The 19162-nt window shown below is 36.1% G+C and overlaps 4 protein-coding genes across 4 annotated transcripts; 2 read left to right on the top strand and 2 right to left on the bottom strand.

Annotated features, from left to right (window-relative positions):
- Positions 1-115: 115 nt before the first annotated feature.
- LOC111198582 (inter alpha-trypsin inhibitor, heavy chain 4-like) lies at positions 116-3849 on the bottom strand. Its single transcript, XM_022687284.2, has 13 exons — positions 3316-3849; positions 2969-3121; positions 2668-2880; positions 2494-2583; positions 2295-2411; positions 1945-2214; positions 1681-1837; positions 1514-1591; positions 1321-1421; positions 1035-1205; positions 863-937; positions 675-785; positions 116-583 (listed from the first exon to the last, which is right to left on the bottom strand). Exons 1-13 carry the CDS (start codon positions 3712-3714, stop codon positions 245-247), a joined length of 2274 nt encoding a protein of 757 aa, XP_022543005.2. The 5' UTR covers positions 3715-3849; the 3' UTR covers positions 116-244.
- Positions 3850-5864: 2015 nt separating this feature from the next.
- On the bottom strand, positions 5865-10303 carry LOC106400356 (cysteine-rich receptor-like protein kinase 1). The gene is made up of 6 exons (XM_013840728.3): positions 8076-10303; positions 7843-7989; positions 7446-7766; positions 7143-7377; positions 6913-7057; positions 5865-6666 (listed from the first exon to the last, which is right to left on the bottom strand). The coding sequence occupies exons 1-6, from the start codon at positions 8818-8820 to the stop codon at positions 6412-6414; spliced, it is 1848 nt and encodes a 615-aa protein (XP_013696182.3). The 5' UTR covers positions 8821-10303; the 3' UTR covers positions 5865-6411.
- A 4169-nt stretch (positions 10304-14472) lies between these two features.
- On the top strand, positions 14473-18802 carry LOC111199926 (uncharacterized protein At4g04775-like). The gene is made up of 2 exons (XM_048782481.1): positions 14473-15024; positions 17097-18802. The coding sequence occupies exon 2, from the start codon at positions 17100-17102 to the stop codon at positions 17661-17663; it is 564 nt and encodes a 187-aa protein (XP_048638438.1). The 5' UTR covers positions 14473-15024; positions 17097-17099; the 3' UTR covers positions 17664-18802.
- LOC106433988 (glutathione S-transferase T3-like) lies at positions 15988-16866 on the top strand. Its single transcript, XM_013874830.3, has one exon. It carries the CDS (start codon positions 15988-15990, stop codon positions 16864-16866), a length of 879 nt encoding a protein of 292 aa, XP_013730284.3.
- Positions 18803-19162: the final 360 nt, after the last annotated feature.

The following is a 19162-nucleotide window of genomic DNA, read 5'->3' as shown; positions in this document are numbered from 1 at the left end:
GCTCACCATAATAACATTCTATATAAAACATGGTTTATGATATCGAAATCGAGTAACTAGTACACATGGATTTGTCGGTTCTTTACACTTCCTCACCTGAAGTAACTATAGAAAATTTAAGTAAAGCTTTTATATTGGATCAGGCCGTACAGAAATTACATTTAGTGTGTAAGGTAAATGTACAAACTTACTTTGAAGCTCTTAAAAGCTTTTAAACTCAGAATTCAAAAACATTTTTTTATAACTATTCGTCTCCACCACAGGCACAGCAGACATTTGAGCAACATTCAAAGCAGGCGATGCAAGCAAGCGCTGTGAAGAGCTGTGTGAAGACAAGAACACATTGATCATTGAGCTTAGTGCAGCACTGGACACAACACATGCAGCAACATTTGTTGCACAAGGAGGCACAACAGCTCGAGGCAGCCTTCACGAACTTCTCAGCAGCGTCAGGCGCTCTCTGTTCTCCAAATCCTGGTGGAACATTCTCTCTGGTAGCTGTTGTATCACCAAAGCCTATCCCAAAGTTTTGTAGTGGGATTGTTCTTGATATCAGCTTCTGTTTCTCGCCATTGCTTCCCGTCTGTTAAAGTATTTGGTTAACATATGAGTTAAAAACAAGTCTGACTTGGTCAAATGACTTAGTTCATAACTTCTAGATATGGATAAAATACCTGTTTCTTTCCGCCAGTGTCACTGGGCTTCAGTGCTTCTTCTGTGTTCTCCAACTGGATCATTCGGGTATACTCAGATGGTACGCCGGTTTGGATGCTTAGTTTAGTAATCTGAAACGCAGTAACAAAAAGCAGAATGAAGAAGATAATCTTGAAGACAAAATAGAGTTACAGAATTGCAAACAAACCTTTTCTATTAGCTGTTTGTCTTCCGAGAACCATGCCTTAGCAGTTAGCAAGTCAATCACGTTCTTTGCAAACACCTGAAAATATTAAGGGAATGACAGTTTATGTTAAACCTGAGTGTCTTTAGAAAAAAGCGCCTTAAGAATATGATAATGAGAAGGAAGGTAATCTTACCTTATCAAGAGGTATGTCTTTTGCACTTTGTACAGACAAGTCTGCAGAAAAGCTGCTCATGTCTCCTAGCAGACCATTGGCTTTCACTTTCTCAGGGAACTTTCCTCGGTATCTCCCATATATCATCAATGGACTTGCAGACGTCAGATCCGGAATATTTGAAGGGTATACCTATTAGTAATCACAGGTTCCACTTTCAGTTTCCAGGCATTAACTTCATATAGTTGAAGGAAACAAAAACGTTTTGCCAGAAAGATAAGCAAGCAATCTTGGGATAGAGGCACACCTCAATTTCATCAAGATTCTGAAGGGGCTCAATTGTTATATTCGAAAGAACGGTGGACAAAGCCCTTGTAAACAATTTGTCTAATCGTTCTTCGATGTGATCTGTACATCAGATAGATGAAAAATGTTTAAGAAAATATACATATCTTATAAGCTTTTCCCTTTAATTCACAATACGGAGTCCAAAATTTTACCAGTATTATAAACTGATTCGTGCTGTCCCCTGGATAGATTTGCAAGCATCTGCAGGAAGTAGTGGTTACAGAATATACCTGCAGTATTTTAAGAGTCCACATATGAGAAGGTAGATAAAAAGATAATCCTGGTCCTCTCACATTAAAACCTTGGAGAGAATAATTACCTAACCCAAAAGTATGTATCCGTGGACACACTGATCCAGCACTAGCAAGACGTTTCTTCATTGCATCACAAATGTGTCTCTCATCTTCAACAGACCCATCTGTTACGAAGAATATCATAGGAAGGGAGCCACGAGTATTCGATAGCATTTCCACAGCCTGAAAGTATTAAAAGAAGTTGGCTAAATTAATCAAGGACTTGATCTGAGGGACTATAATCACCAATCTGTTAAGCTTTTTAAACTTCAAGTGAGCAGCGTAAGTACCTTCTCTAGGGGAGGGAGCACGTTTGTACCATCTGCGACAACAAAGTTCTTGTTCATCCACTCAATGCCTCTTTCAACAGTATCTGGAGTAGCCGGCTCCATTGATGTCGAAAACAGAGAAGTATCATCGCTGAAACTCATAATATTGAAGGAATCTCCCGGACTAAGCTTAGATAGAGCTGTCGATATCGCATTCTTTACATCCTCCAGAGGTTTTCCAGTCATGCTTTTACTTATATCAACAACAAATACTACTTCCCGCTTGAATGCCTGAAGTAAAACAAAAAGAAACTTAAAGATTGTACTTAAGATAGCATTTACTGCACAGAAAAAGAGGTGTATAATCAAACCTTAGTTCTTTGTTGCTTTCCTGGAAAAAGATAGAAAGAAAATATCTGTCTCTGATCAACATCTTGAACAGGCGCAGATTGAAGGAAAAGTCCACCAACTATATTACTTGAAGAGGCCTACGAAAAATAAATAAAGAGATAAGCAATCTAAAATGGAGCACAAACAGAGATTATTCAAAGCACCAGTGAGACTTCATACCGTATAAGAAAAGCTAAAATCTGTGTTCGACCACTTCAAAACATCAGCTTCATATGAAAACCTCAACTTCCCTGCCTTCCTCATTTTTTCCTGTAATACAAGAACGGAATAAGATAAGTTACAGGATACAAGAATGTCACGGACCGTGTTCAGAAAGATCTAACAAACCCACACCTTTAGCGGATGACTGCATCCTTTGCAGAGAACCTCTGTTCCAGTACCAGCGTTGACACTCAAGTAAATCTTCTCTCTCTTGGAGATTTTCTTCACAGCAGGAGTCACATACTCAGGAAAGTGAAAAGGAATATCCAGGAAAAACTCTCCTTCGTTATACGTCAACTTCTGAGACCAAGACATCTTGATAGAGAGGTTAGTACCTCCATCAACCTGAAAAACAATACAATAAATGAGAAAATGAACAAGCAAAAAAAAAAAAAAAAAAAATCAACATTTGAGTTGAAACTTCCAACATCACCTGTGGTATTGTGATGGTGAATATGTTTGGTTTCAAGAAACCTCCACTCTGAGGTTGTGCCGTCTTCTCCAACTCATGTCCATCTTCAGCTGTGATCAACTGTGTTGTGTAAGATTTTCTAGGAATCTCAACCTCAACACCTAGAATTGATCCCTGTTAGCCATACAAATATTAGCTTGAGATCCATCAATGCTCCAGAGTTTGAGCTAAAGACTAATGAAACCCTAACAGTGAGCTAATTTCACAACGGAAGATCTCACATTTTCCCGGAAACTCTAATAGTGAACAAATTTCACAACGAGAAATCTCAATTTTCCCGGGAAAATCCAAATAAGAAAAACCCTAACCTGTTCACCCATGGGAATAGCGATACGGCAATCGCATCGCTTGCTTCCCATAACGCAATGCACACGCCACGATCCGGTGACGGTGACGAGAGCCGTGTCGAGATAACAGTCGACGTCGAGCTCAATCGCGTTCATCTGGAGAGGAATCAGGGCCGGAGGGTCGCACCTGCCGTGCACGTGAGGCTGGTAGCTAGGCAGGTCCGGGTTATCCACGATTCCCGGCTCGTGTATCACTGCGTACACCATTGGCGCCGTAGGAAGGTGAGCATGCGCCGCGGAGGCGGCTCTCTCCATCGGGGAAGCTAGCCTCGGCGCCGCGACGGCTCGGTCGTTCCCGAAATAAATCCGTTTCGCGAGTTTGAGCCCGTCCTCCACCGCCCTCGCGAAATCCTCCGCCATCTTTTAGCGAAGAGAGGGTTTCGTTTGCTTCTCTCTTTCGTTTCCAGATAACAATTTGAGGAGACGAATCGAATCGTTGAGTTGAATCGTTTCGGTTTGTTTCTTCAGAGTCGAGCCGCGCATTATATTTTTTCACTAACATTTATTTAATTTATACGAATTAAGTGTATTACTAAAGTACCCTTGTCTTTTTCGGTTTATTACGGAAATGTCCTTTCTTTTTTTTGGTGCGATTGAAGATCCAACGGTCGAGAGCTCTATTAAGTATGCCGACAAGATGGGCGAATCAGCTATATCCGGAACGATTTATTTTTGTCAAGGAATCGTTTTCAAGAGGATATGGTGGACCTACAGGGAAGTATAAATGTTGCTGAAGCATCGGATTCTAGGCTTTAGTAACGTTCTTCAACGGTAACATCTCATGGATGCTTGTGCGCACTCACGTGCCGGGGCCTAGTCGTTGGCTCATGGGCTATCCATTGCGCGTATAATGCGTTGGTGGGATCGTGTGACGTATATCACACACACTTACTTTTGGCTGGAATTATTAGTTGTATTTTTAATTTGCTGGATTGTCTCCTGGCATGGTATTTTTGGTGATATGGTCTATAAACAAATCAAGACTTTATAACCACAATACGTTTGTGGGGTATCATGATTATATTATTAGATGTTGTGATTAACTGATACTACTGTGGAGTTATGATTCATCAATAATTGCTGGGATTACAAAAACGATAACAAATAGTTGGTGGAGTTAAAGACTGATTGACGCTCTGATTCAAATTTTGAAATTTGCAATATTTATACATTACTGTCTTCAAAAACTTTTCCGACTGTTAGATAAAATGATATCTTAGTTTCATAAATATGGATCCTTTTTTTCCCTTCACAATTTGTTTTGTGTTTCCCTAGGGCCTAAGTTATCCTTGCGTAGCAGAGAGAAAACTAAGAACTTTTGGTTTCCACCTAGAAGAAGATGGATATGTTATGGCGAGCCAAAAGTTGTGTCAGAGAAAACCTTCTACGTATTTACATGTCTACTGCGCTCCTCTTTCACCACACTCAAAGCTTGTAGCTCTTCCATTAACCTTTCATATTTACTTTTAACCTTCTCCAGCTCACTGCTTAGATTCATGGCCTGCACACACAAAAGACCCAAATTGTATTACGATGAAAATCCAGATCGCCTTTACAATCATTTGATTCGAACTCATTATCGTATATCATATTCTGCAAAATATGGAGGAACCTCATGGCGAGATAGTCCATCGATGGATGGAATTGCCACTAACCAACTCAATAACTGATTAGTAAATAGTTTAATTTAAAAAAAACAGAGGACAAGACTCAAGGAGAGATGCTATATTAGTTCCATATATTTTGATATGCCTTTAGAGGTTGGGATTTAGAAGGAAAATGGGCAAATTAAAACCATTGAAGTAAATCAAAGAGACAAGCAATAAGAAAAAGGTTGTTTATGTCCTAAGAACATACCTTGACTTCAAGAGTTTGACTTCGCACCTTGTGGTCCAACCATCTGAGTATCATAAAGTTTTATCAATTTATAGCAGAAACCACAAACAAAACGCAGAAATTGACAAATATTTGGTTTACATATTAACTTAAGGGATTGTGATCATATGAACCTAGCTCATATATTTCATATATAAGGGATTGTGATCATATGAACCTAGCTCATATATTTCATAAGCAATTTCATACACAACAAGTTCATACATAATTCTTTTTCTTAATACATAATCCATCCGTTTTAGTTTAATTGTCGTTGTAGCGTAAAATTTCCGTTTCAAAATAAATGTCGTTTTATAATTATAATGCAAAATTTATTGATTTTATATTTTCAATCTATTTTTCTTGAAATATGGTTAGGTATATAGATAATGACATTTTTATTTTAGAAATATAGACAATTAAATGTTTTTCTAATTTGTGTGTCTAAGTCTAAAACGATAATTAAAATGAAACAAAGAGTACATTTTAAAAATTAAAAAAAAAATACATAAGTAAGTTCATACATAAGTTTTTTTTTTTGCTAGGAGTTCGTACATAAGTTTTAATTTATACTCCTAAGTTTTATGTGCAAAATCATCCACACACACGAATACATTTGGGAAGAATGCATTGACCTGCATTTTCAATGTGGAGATTTATTTTGCAAAAGAATTGACCGTTATATATATGTGAGTATATACTAATAATTTGCTTTGTGAAAGTTATGTACACTAACTTTGTAGTTTATAACTTCATAATTAACATAATTTTGAATGTTTCTTTTTACGTACAATAATCTATCTTCTTCTTCTTTTGCAAATAAATGCTATGCACGAAGCACCATGATGCAAGTTTTATAGGTTGAGAAACGACTTATACGGTTATACCATCCATTTTACTGGCTTTTATGTTTCTTGAGTTGCTTTATACTATTATTTACATGTACCACCCTAACGACTGGTTACAGAATAAGCAGCACAATCCTTAGTTCCTTACCAGTTACCACTCCTTACAAGAGATATTAATCAGAGCCTTTGTTTTGTGTAGTATTACGAGATTATAAATACGTAATTATGTAACGAAGAAGGTGAGCTATTCATCTCCAGTATCATTGTTTGTTCAGCATTTTATAATCACAACACAAGAACATTTGAAATCCTAAGAAAATGACACTACCAGACTCTAGTCTCTAGTCTCCTCATCAGCCATGAGAACACTGGCACTCAAGAATGGAGGCTGTCTTGGAGAGTCAAACTTACAATCATTGTTCTTTAACATGTAGACTATCTCAGACATCGACGGTCTCAATTCTACTGAAGACTGAACACACAGCAATCCGATTTCAAGAACCTTCAAGGCCTCTTCCTCTGTGAACATCCCTTTTAACCTTGGATCTACCGAGCTTTTTAGAGTGTCTGCTTTGAAATGTTCCCATACCTATCGAAACACAACATCCAATTAGAGCATATACAAAGCTTAAATATGATTGTGAGTGTGTTTATCAAAGGCCGATTATCAGTTCAACCGGATGACACATTAGTCTCTTTGACCCCCAAATTTTTAAAAGCTATTACATACGTCGTGCAGCCCCCAAATTGTCAATTTTTTAAAATTAAAATTAATTTAAAGATGTCTATGACCTCTTAAATCTCCAATCCAACTTAGAAAACAGAGTTTACTTACAGAGTGTAAAACCGAGCTTGTTCCTTGGGAGAATGCATTGTTTTTCTTGCCAGTTGCTATCTCAATGATAAGAACTCCATATGCGTAAACGTCAGCTTTCTCAGTTAGTTGGCCTTTGATGAGATACTCAGGAGCCAAATAACCACTACAGTTCCAAAAAAGAAAAAATCAAATTCAATACTCTAATTTTTGAAACGTGCATTGGTCGAGAGATAAATATACACACTCACAGTGTTCCAGCGATTCCAGTATTGGTTTGAGTTTTGTCAGTGCCTAATGAACGTGCGAGTCCAAAGTCAGCTATCTTGGGACTCAGATTTTGATCAAGGAGAATGTTGCTGGTTTTGATGTCTCTATGGATGATTTTCACTTCAGATCCTCTGTGAAGGTATTCTAAACCTTCTGATATTCCTATAATTATGGTAAACCGCTGCTTCCAGCTCAATATGTGTACTGTGTTCTTCACTGCAATATTAAAACAAAGTTAGTTCACATGATTGATTGTTTGTTTGTGAAAGAGCTTTGCAACTTACTGAAGAGGATTTGGTCGAGGCTTCTATTTTGAACATATTCATAGACAAGAAGACTCTTTGGACCTTCGATGCTGCAACCAAGTAGTCTCACAAGGTTCTTGTGTTCAACTCTGCTGATCAAATTCACTTCGTTGAAAAACTGATCCGCCCATTCACGAGTGTTGAAGAAGAGTTTCTTAACCGCAACGACTCTGCCATCAGGGAGAATCCCTTTGTACACAGAACCTGCTCCTCCTTGTCCTAGCTTCATCGAGTCATGGAATGACTCCGTTGCCTTCTCAAGCACCTCGTATTTGAAATTAGAACACGATGGTATTTGAGCTAGACCAAAAAAACATCACAAATCAGAACATATTCACGAAACAAGAAACAAGAAACCTTGTAGGGTCCGGGATACCTTTTCTCTTCCTTGAAAACCGTTTGTAACTGATGAATGCACCAAGAGAAGTAAGAATCGACAATGAAAACGCAGCAACTGCTAGTTTCATAACATCTTGATCACTCAAATCTGGTAAGTACGACGAATTTATAAAGCTTCTCTCATCTGGACAAGAAAGAAAAAAAACACAAAGTCTAATGAGTAACCAAACCTGTAATAATCTCAACAACATTCATAATAACGTTACATACCATCGTCAAGTTTAAGTACAGCAGCATCGTCAAAAAACTTGCGTGTAGAATACTTCAAGTAACACCCTGTAAAGAAAGCTCTAGCTTCATGACTTTGACAAGCTCTCAAGCTCGACCTAGCATTAACCAAACAATCTCTACACGAGTTACCATCAAGTCTTTGCCAACACTGAGCCAAAGCGTAAACGCCCGGGCTCCCACCAGCTGGACTCACCGAAGCTGCGCCAAAGCCTCCTTTTTTAACAGCTTTAAGTGTCGCATTCACAAAAGCCTCATCAAGATCTATCCAGAATTTATCAACAACTGGTCCTGTTCTCTTGCACTTGGTTCGGTCGAATCTTGGATCGACGAACTCCTCCGAGAAGTCTCTGTTATCGAAACGTAAGAAGCAGTTGTCACCGTGGACACGGCCGGAGTTGGAGCTCGAACATGTCTCCTCGAGCTTTAGTTTGCTGTCGTTGAAACAACGGCGACAGTGGGAGGCGGAGAGGTCTTGCCGGCATTGTAGGAGCACGTAGATCGGTGGGGATACGTCGGTGAAGGAAGACTCGACGTAGAGTTTGTGTTTGGTTATGAGTTCGTCGACGGAAGTCATTGCTCGGAGGAAGTCCACGTGGCGTCTAGGGTTTACAACTTGTTGGTGTTGAGGTTGACAGAAGAGGAGAGGCTTCGAAGCCACTGTCGTTAATAGTACAATGAATGAAACCCACGTGAGGAAATGAGCGGTGGAGACATAAAGTTGCATCACCGACAAGGCGGCGCGTGATCATAAAACGCGCAGAAGAAGGGGTGTTTTCATATGCAGTTGCGCAGCTTCTGGTTACGACAATGAAGAATAACATCGATGGAATTGGTTTCAAAATCCTCTGTTATCACTTCTTCTTCTTCTCCACCCACTTTAACTCCGCCGTCTCTCTCGGCAACGGCGGGTGGAAAGGGTAGATAGACAGTTTCTCGAGATAAGAGAAAACGGGAGAAGAAGTTTTAGTAACGACAATCTCAATTTTTTTGTAGGTCTGGTTCATCTTGACAGATTGAGAAGCTCTGTTTTTTTTTTTTCGTTTTGCTCTTTCGCTTATTTTTGGATTCAGACAAGAGACAGAGAGGTTTTGTTTTGTCTTGTGCGCTACGTTTGTCTTAATTTAGGGTTTATTTCACCTAATTGTCTAACGGAAGAGCTCTCTAATTTTAGCCCCCATATTTTATTTATTTTTCAACAAAAAGTTTTTTTTTTCTATGCTCTCCTTGAATTGGTCTAACCATGCTGGATAACGTTAGGGATGCATTTTGAAGTTAATTGTGTAGACCACAAGTCAGGTGTGGTCGAAAGTTCCAGCCTTCCAGGCGATTTTACGAGTAAATAGTGAAATAACTGTATGTACTAGTTACTACTAAACGGATCCCCGAAGAGTGATTTTGACTACTTTCTTGATGCCTTGTTGCCAAAAGGCTCTGGTTTCGAGTGGTGATCTTCGTGTCTAGGGGACTTGATAGTTACTTGAGCAGTTGCAAATAGATCATGCATGGGATCCGGATAATACAAATCTCTGGCTCATTGATAGTTTACAACTTTACAATTTATCAATCGTCCAATGCAGCTTGTTTGACTTTATGATGTGTTAAAAAGTTAAAATTACTTTGAGAAAGATTAGTTTAAATTATTGACTTACAAAAGAATTAGGTTCTGATCGGTTCGAACGCAGCGGTTGCGATTGCAGTTGCAGGAGTTTGCGGATGCGGGTGGTTGCGGTTTCTAGCAGTTTTAAAAGATTTGTACGATTGGGTCTGCGGTCAGAAATTGGTGTGTTTGTAGGATACTTATGACTGATTAACTACTAAATGTAGTAACAGTTAGATACTCTCTCTGTTTCTGAATAAGTGTCACAATGATATTTTTCATACATATTAAGAAAGTTGCTAAAATATATGCAAGTTGTTATTAATTACACTTCTCTTTTTTTTTTGGGTCAAATATTAATTACACTTCTCTTTTTTTTTTGGTCAAATATTAATTACACTTCTCTAACCAATAGTATTTGAGATAAATAAAATTATTATATAAAATCACTGCAGTTTGCAATTATTTTTCAGCTGAAAGTAAGTATAATTTGCAATAAAATTGTAAAGGGTTACACATAATGTTAGAATGACACTTATTATGAAACAGAGGGAGTAATAAATTAACAATATTTATATTTTATATAATTATAAAAATATCAAAATCATAATATTATAATATATATATATATATATTTAGAAAGTTATAGTTTTAAATTTTTTAAAATTATAGAAAATATTTTTTTATTTTATAACTTTATAATATTAATTAAAATATAATATCTATATTTACTATTTTGATAATTCTAATTTAAAATTTTTATTGAATATTTTTATTTTTGTATTTATATTTTTTTTTAAAAAGAAAAAAATTTATCTTCCTGTAACCACCTGCAACCGCAAACACTAGTTGAAACCTACGTTGCACGCAAGCTTCATCGGATGTCCGCTTCCTGCTTCGGAATCGAAATTGGAATCGGAACCTTGTGGAAGCTTTCGAAATCTCGCTTCCAAAACGTTTCTAAAATATTATCTTTAAAAACACGTTGGAAGCTTACGATTCTGTTATGGAATCAAGCTTCCATTCTTTAAAAAAATACAATGTCTTATAGCAATAATAATATAAAATTATAGTTTTTAATTTTTTATAAAATCCAAATTTTAGTAGTATTGAATAAAGAGAATAGAAATATACAAATGTTAAAATTAACACTATAAATTATCTTTATGCATTGAGGTTTTTATTAAATATAATCATATATTCAAATATATTATGTCAAATAATTATAAAGTATTAAAAATAATTAATATAATTAATTTATTTTAAATTTAATTTATGTGTATTTTCACAGTTTTAATATGAAATCATTTCAAAATTATTATAAATAAATAAATACTTTATTTTTAATTTAAATCATATAATTTTTAGTTCTAGATTTTTAAAATCTTATATATGTATGTATATGGATACGCTTCCAACACGTACCTGCTTCCTAATATTTTAAAAAATCTCGCTTCCGTGTTTTCATACACTTCTGATTCCACGTACCCGCTTCCGTTTCCATGTAACATAGGTTGAAACCCCCTTTTGAATTTACAAAGTTTTGAACAGTTTGAAGCGGCCTCTGAGTAATTGTTGTAAAACGACAACAACCGTTATCAACCGTAAAAGCTGTGTTTACGGGTGGTAACGGAGAAACCACAGACTTTGGTGGTTCGGTTAGATTTGTTCCGTATAAAAACTGCAGTGATAATATTTTGACATAAGACATCAAAATCTTTTTTTTTTTGGAACAAGACATCAAAATCTGGAGGAAAATAAACAACCTTTTGAAAAGTAAGATTTGTTCTGTATATACACTGCAAGTGATATTTTATTTGGAATCGAACCAACTTTTTTTAAAGTAATAAAATGTGAAACATATTGATGGTTTTTCTTTTCTTTTCTTATCGCTTTTTCAGTTATGTTTTTACACCCAGTGTAAATAAAGAAATAAATGATTAACGTGTGGAAAACATCACAATATTTTACTTTTCCTTTTCCACAACTTTTAATTGACTTGTATCTGTAAACAATTCTGTCTTCGGAGCTTTTAGGTGTGAATGCCATCTTATTTTCAACCAAAAGAAAAGGTTAAGGCCATCGTATTGGAATTTTTTTTTTCAGATACCTATCAAATCGATATGGACAAAACTGTATGATTCTTATTTTATGAAACCAAATCTTTTATTTTATGTTGACTAAGTCTTCTCACGATTGGCTATAAGGGCATCTTTATTGGTGGGATGAAGAGAGAGAGGAAGAGAGTCCCTTGTTTTGCTTTTTTTTTTTTTTTTTGGTCATTAGAGAGTAAGGAACAGCCCTTAATTAAGGGTTTTTTCCTTCTCTTTCTTTCTCGATTCCCACCCCATTCCCCTAAGGGATGCCTTAAGGGACCCTCAATACAGATGCCCTAAGGTATTTTTCTCACAATTAGCTAGAAGATTTTAAGTAATATAAACTTTAAAGGATCATCTCTTCCATAACTTTTGAAGATTCTACATTAGAAGTATAGCACCCCAGGTCCCCAACTAAATGCTGGTTATCTAGCTAAATGACTACGTTTTTTGTTTGGTAATCATGTTAAAACAAAAAAAAGAACAAATCGTTACCGGAGTTATCATATAACCTATGTTGTTCTGGGTCTTATTTCTACTTTTTTTTTATGAATTTTATGTAGGAACTCATTTATAGTCTGTGATATACGTTTATATGTAATCTATTTTTTGTATATTTGCAATTTATATCGACATAGTCTATTGCATGACTAATTAATTCGAAACAAAATCGTGTGTGTATTGCCTTTCATCTGGCTATTGGTTAGAAGATGTTGAAAATGAAATAGAGACATAAAAAATCTTTATCCCAATACTTTTTCCATATTTTATTTTCAGTCAAGATTTTGTCCAGAAAGCAAATGAGATTCACAAATCACACAATGGTCCACTAAACAGAGTGCATTTTACACAAAAAAAAAACATAATTTAATAAAGGAAACTAAACTGAAAACGATGTCAACAATTAAATAAATGTCCCTTTTGTCGAAAAAGAATTATTTTCAAGAGAAGCTTAAGTTAACCTCGTAATATCTTCTCTATTAAAACAGAAGTACTATTTTTATCCACCATAAAAAAATCACAATAGGTCCATTTCATTAATAAAATAATAATCAATAAAAATATTATAATAAATCAATTTTAACTATAAATTTGAATTTTATTTTTAGTTATAAAAAATCTGTTGAGAAAAATCTAACAAAATCTTACTAAGCTTTTTAAATATTTTTAATTAAATAATGTTTAATTAATTTCGTAATTAATGATATAATTTAAATTAATATTAATTAAATTTTATTATAAAACAAAAAAAGTTCTACGTTATTTTTTACAAATTTATAATTATAATCTGTATTATATTAAAATATAAGTATTATATAAAAATATGAAAAATATATTAAACTGGTAAATTAACTTATTTATTTTTTTAGAAAAGATTTCATATAAATAAATTATCATTTACCATTAAATGGGTTAAAATAAGTTAACTACATAATATTTTATACCAAAATAAAGTTATTAACATATGTTGAAATTTTATTTCTACAGCTATATATTTTTCAAAATATCATATGTTAAAGAAGATTCTTAATTTGATTATTTCAAATTATATATTAATTTTACCAAACTTGAAAATGTAATAATAATTAATAAAAGAGTAAAAGACATAAACAAATCACTATATATTAATAAAATAATAAGAAATCTAAACAATAAGATTTAATAGTTATATAATACATAACACTAAAATATAAATCATATATTCAAAAATTGTATGATAATATCAAAGTTTATAAAATAAAAATAAATTCTAGTTTGAATATATAATAAAAGGCCAAAGTTTTAGAGTATATTAAAATAATCCATTTTGAGCGTAGATTAAAGTTATGGCATCATTATTTGGATTCAGATTAATAGAGCATCAATAAAATTTTGAGAATTTGTATACCTTACACACGAAATATCCTCTATTTGCACTCCATACCTTATATCTCTCCAATTTTCTTCCCTTCCCATCATTACAATTTTTCTCCATTTGTATGGTATCCTACCCTTTTAAGTATATTGAGCTAATTTTCTCAAATTTTTTATAAAATATTATTATACAAAAGTATAAGAATTTATCTCTATAAATGATTATGTAGATTTATAAAATAATATATATTGGAGATGATTGTTTGAACGGTAGATATAAAAATGTAGCTGTAGGATTTAGGCTGTATTTTTATTGTCGTAACTTTATATTTTTTTGGTGTAGAAAAATATTACGGTTTCTAAAATATTTTAATAGTTACTTTAATAAGAAAAAAAGTAAAACATGATCAAACAAAAAAAACTATAGATGATGTAGCAATGTTTCAACTTTAAAATTAAAGATACATTATAATTGGTTAAGATTAATATTTTTAAAATAAATAAAACTAAAATCATAAGTTAAAGTCCAACCAATCATCACTGTTGGCTCGTGATTGTATGATCAAGTTAGGTATTTCAATTGGTCTAAGGGCAACGTTATCAGTGGTCCCATTTTTTTGGTCCTTAAAATCTATTTTTTTTTTATGTTTTATGGTTTAAAAAAAAAAAAAAAACATAAACGTATAGCGGGCCGCCACGTGTTGTGGGACCCGCAAACAGTGCTAAGGACTCAATGCAAAAGTTCCTTAAAATGGGACATTATGGCACAGTCATTAAGAAAAGGTGGTGGAGCCCACGCTTAAGGACTCTCCCACCACCACCGATAATGTTGGCCTAACTAACTAGGGGACTAAATAAAAATAAACGAAAAGGATTTAAAACGATAATCGGTGATTATTTTAGTCGACTGGTCTATAAGGGCATCAGTATCGGCGTCCTCAACCAAGGTCGTTAGGAATTAAAACATTTAAAATAAATCAAAATTACATAAAACCGAAGCAAACGTATGTTAATTAAGAAGTTTTTATATCGCATCCTTAAGGGCACGTGTCATCGTGGGAGGGGAAGCACGTTTTAGGGTTGGGAAAGCGAAATAAACCGTGTCGAAGTCATTCTCATCCTCTCCCTTCTCTCTCTCTCGACGGCGATTTCAACCCAATCAAACACCTCTCTCGGTGTAGCTGCCTCCGTCGCTGTCTCCCTCGATATCTCCGAGGATCTCTCCGTCGCTGTCTCCCTTGATCTCTCAGTGGATCTCTCCGTCCATCTCGCCGTCTATTCTCTCCCTCGATCTCTCCGTCCATCTCTCGGCGTAGCTGTCTCCGTCGCAGTCTCCCTCGATCACTCCACCGATCTCTCCGCCGATTCGAATCTTTACCAGGTATCGCTGAATCCTCTGTCCGTCGCTTTTGGATTTAGTGTATCAACTTGTCGATCTATCTCGTGTGTATCTGGGTTTGTTGTGACGATTTGATTGTATGCATAGTGTTTGTGATTGAATAGTTGGTGTTGTGATTGAATGCCATGTCTGAGAATCCTTTGTTTGTGAATGTCTATCTGTTGTTTTGTTTTCTAACTTTCTGATAGAAACTAGTACTTGATGTTTGTGTGTTCCTAAGAAGAAACTCATTCGATATGAAACTTATTCGATTAGAAAAGCATGGATTTGAAACTCATATCATTAACTCGTTTTAGAAAGAAATTGATGAGTATCTGATTAAGTATTCACGAGAAGGTAAGTTAAGTTTATTACAGGGCATGGACATAGACATTTGAAACTCATAAATCGATTGCATTAAATGAAGTATGCATTAAAGGTAAGTTAAGTATGTAACCTGTTCGCGGAAAGCAAATTCATAACTGTTATAGGAGTTAAGTTAAGTTTGTTCTCAACCAAATATGAATAGTGAGACTTAGTTATAGTATCAATGTCCTGTCTTGTTGCATTGGTGAGAATTATAGGATCAATTTGTGGATATCATTGTACTCTGTTTGAAACCAAATCCTCTTTTCAATTTAATGAAGTTGTTTGTTCAATTCGCTTTTCTTTTTAGTTGTGTACTGATTAGACCTTGGTAGTTTATTGCCTACTCTTGTTGCTTCTCATCAAACTTGATAGGTTGTACTTCTCTATTTAACCCCCGAACTAGAGTTAATAGCTATGTACTTGTAGTTTTATAATAAGTGTTGATGAGACTTAGGTAGATAATGGTTAGGTGTTATGGAGTTATTACCTGGTTATGTTTGTCCTATTTAATCAGATAGAATATGGTAGAGCTTTAGTATCTCCAAATCTTCTTTCTTTTCCTGTGGTAGTATCAGTCTCTTCTCTGTCCTTGTTGCCATGAAGCCAGGTAGCCAGTACCCTGGTTATGTAGATTTTCTTCATAGCGTTTCAGGAAATAATGCTCAGGGAAACTTTCCTTATGAAAGTTTTCCTTATAGTCTCAACATTCGAGCCTCTCAAATTCCCCCTTTCAGTTCACAACAGAATGAAGCTCCATCCCAGCCTGATAACCCACCAGTGGAGACACCAGTGGAGCGGTTGGTGAGAAAGAAATGGAATCCTGTTGATGACGAGGTCCTGATAAGTGTCTGGCTAAACACATCAAAAGATGCTGTTGTCGGCACTGAACAGAAGTGTCGGAATTTCTGGAAACGCGTAGGACATTACTTTTCAGCAGCTCATCATGAGAAGAGAGATGGCGAGCATTGTAAGCAGAGATGGCATAAAATCAATGGAGATACAAACAAGTATTGTGCAGCATACGCAGCTGCGGAGAGGCTTCAAAGTAAAGGACAGAACGACAACGACTTAGTGAAGAAAGCTCATGAGATATACTTTGCGGATCACGGCTCCAAGTTCACCTTGGACCATGCATGGTGTCTTCTGAGATACGAACAGAAGTGGCTGAGCCTGAACACTCCAAAGTCTGGCGGTGAGAGGAGAAAGACTGGTGAGGATGGTTCCCAACCATCAAGCAATAACGTTGGTGAGGAAGAGCCCCGTCCTGAAGGTATCAAAGCTGCGAAAGCAAGAAGGAATTCTAGGAAGGGGATGGCTGTCGAGGACTTTAAGAGCGTCTATGAGCTCAAGATGGAGGATTTGGCGAAGAAGGAGAGGCTTTCGAACCTGGCCATTTTAGACACTCTCCTTGCTAAGAAGGAGCCAACCGAGAGGGAAGAAAATGTGAAGAACATGCTGTTGGCCGAATTTTTCTAGTTTTTAAATCCTAAGAGTCTATGTTGTGTAATATCTATTATGTTTGTGTCATGCGTCTAGTGTTGGAGGTGAAGCTGTGACTTGTGGTCTATGTTCTGTTTTTAGATTATAATTGTTGGTGTTTAATTATAAGAATTAATTTCGGTTTAATGTGTGTTGTGACCTGTGTTCTATGTTCTGTTTTTAAATTATATTCTCTGTCTAATGTGTTATGTTTTGATTATTCTCAGGCAATGGGATTGGATTATTCGTACACGCAGCCGTCTGAGTCGGAGGATTGCGGTTTAGGAGGTTCAGCAGACAGTGGAAACATCTCTACAGAGATGTATCTCCAGCTGGACCAAGCTCAGATCGAAGCCGCGCGCCATCAGTACCCTCCGCAGCCTGAAGTGGAGTTTGGCTTCCCCAAAGAGTGCTACTGTGGTGGAGAGCCACTTGTAGCCACTTCTTACACAAGAACTGACCCGGGGAGAAGGTTCTACACCTGCAAGAACAAACAGGACGGAGACTGCCATGTCTACAAGTGGTGGGACGTCGCGGCTACAGAGGAGATCAAAGCACTTGGTGCACAAGTGACCCTCCTCACTGATAAGGTAGATTCGCTTTCATTCGTCGGTTACAAGGAGACCGAGCTGCGGGAGTTAAAGGAAGTTCAATTTGATGTGGAGCAGAAATTGGTTAGGTTGGAGAGCATTGTCTGTGACTTAGGTAGAAAGAAATCTAGATTTGAACTAGTTGTAGGTGTTCTGGTTGTTGTGTTAGTGATAATAGCCATCGGAGTAGCTGCTCGTATGTAGGTTTATATGTCTTGTGTTTATCCATGTGTTTTGTTAAATCTAGTTTAACTCGGATTATGTAACCCTATCTAACTCGGATTTAATCTTGTTTCAAAGTCTTGATTCATTATTTTTATCAAAACTCTTACTTCATTCAAAAATTGAACTTGTTTCAACTAAAAGAAAAACGTGTGTGATCATGTACCTACTCTCCCAACTACTTTTAGTTGTAATATTGAGAAAACGTGTTTTTACATATACCTATTCAAATAACTAAAATTAGTTGTAATATGAGAAAACGTGTTTGGTTCACATATTGTATAGCTATAAATATAACATGTCTTTCAATTACAGAGTCATAACTTTCCATTGTCGATTCACTTCTAAAACAATCACAACCACTTCTCATTAATTTATAATGGCTTCTTCACCCTATTATGATTATCATAAAGATGATGATGATGAGATCGATCTTGATACTCCTTATGAAGAATTTTATAACAATTGTGCTCTCGTACAAGAACCAGAAGATAGACAACGCCGTAATGTTCATGAGAGACACCGGGAAGAAGGCCACACCTTGCTTTGGAATGATTATTTTGCCGACAATCCAACTTACTCTCCCGCTCTTTTCCGCCGACGGTTTCGAATGAACAAAAGTTTGTTCCTGCGTATTGTGAATCGTTTCTCCACAGAGATTCCGTATTTTTGACTAACAGAAGATTGTACCGGACGGACAAGTCTCACACCTCTACAAAAAGGTACTGCAGCAATTCGACAATTGGCATACGGTGCTGCGGCGGACTCGGTGGACGAATATATCCGTCTAGGAGAATCAACGGCTCGAAAATGTTTGCACAAATTTACCACCGGAATAATAACCTTGTTTGGCGAAGAATATCTACGACGTCCAACACAGGAGGATCTGCAAAGACTACTACATATCGGAGAACAACGTGGATTTCCGGGGATGCTTGGAAGCATCGACTGTATGCATTGGGAGTGGAAGAATTGTCCCACGGCTTGGAAAGGAATGTACTCACGAGGAACCGAAAAACCGACAATTGTGTTGGAGGCCGTAGCTTCGTATGACCTTTGGATATGGCATGCGTTTTTTGGAGCACCAGGTACTATGAACGATCTAAATATTCTTGATCGATCACCTGTTTTTGACGACATTATTAATGGCATCGCGCCACAAGTAAACTTCTATGTTAATGACAATCAGTACCATTTCGGATATTATCTCACTGATGGTATTTATCCGAAATGGGCGGCTTTTATTCAATCTATCCGACTACCACAAAATCAGAAGCATTCATTATTTGCTCAAACCCAAGAATCAGTTCGAAAAAATGTCGAGCGTGCCTTCGGAGTCCTTAAGCTAGATTTGCCGTTGTCAAAAATTCGTCAAAGTTATGGGATAAAGAGAAAATAGGAAATGTTATGAGAGCATGTATCATACTCTATAATATGATTGTCGAAGATGAACGGGCATCATTCACTCAGTATAACAAATT

This window comes from Brassica napus, chromosome A6 (assembly GCF_020379485.1).
Source record: "Brassica napus cultivar Da-Ae chromosome A6, Da-Ae, whole genome shotgun sequence".
NCBI lineage: Eukaryota > Viridiplantae > Streptophyta > Magnoliopsida > Brassicales > Brassicaceae > Brassica > Brassica napus.
The sequence above is the reverse complement of the archived record's forward strand: the minus strand, read 5'-3'. Positions and strand labels throughout refer to the sequence as shown.

Coding starts and splice junctions, on each gene's coding strand:
- LOC111198582 (XM_022687284.2), bottom strand. CDS start 3,714: ATGGCGGAGGATTTCGCGAGGGCGGTGGAGGACGGGCTCAAACTCGCG. Junction 2,215..2,294: donor GAAAGCAACAAAGAACTAAG/GTTTGATTATAC, acceptor GTTTTACTTCAG/GCATTCAAGCGGGAAGTAGT. Junction 584..674: donor ACACTGGCGGAAAGAAACAG/GTATTTTATCCA, acceptor ATACTTTAACAG/ACGGGAAGCAATGGCGAGAA.
- LOC106400356 (XM_013840728.3), bottom strand. CDS start 8,820: ATGCAACTTTATGTCTCCACCGCTCATTTCCTCACGTGGGTTTCATTC. Junction 7,990..8,075: donor TGTACTTAAACTTGACGATG/GTATGTAACGTT, acceptor TTTCTTGTCCAG/ATGAGAGAAGCTTTATAAAT. Junction 7,378..7,445: donor CCTCGACCAAATCCTCTTCA/GTAAGTTGCAAA, acceptor TTAATATTGCAG/TGAAGAACACAGTACACATA.
- LOC106433988 (XM_013874830.3), top strand. CDS start 15,988: ATGAAGCCAGGTAGCCAGTACCCTGGTTATGTAGATTTTCTTCATAGC.
- LOC111199926 (XM_048782481.1), top strand. CDS start 17,100: ATGGGATTGGATTATTCGTACACGCAGCCGTCTGAGTCGGAGGATTGC.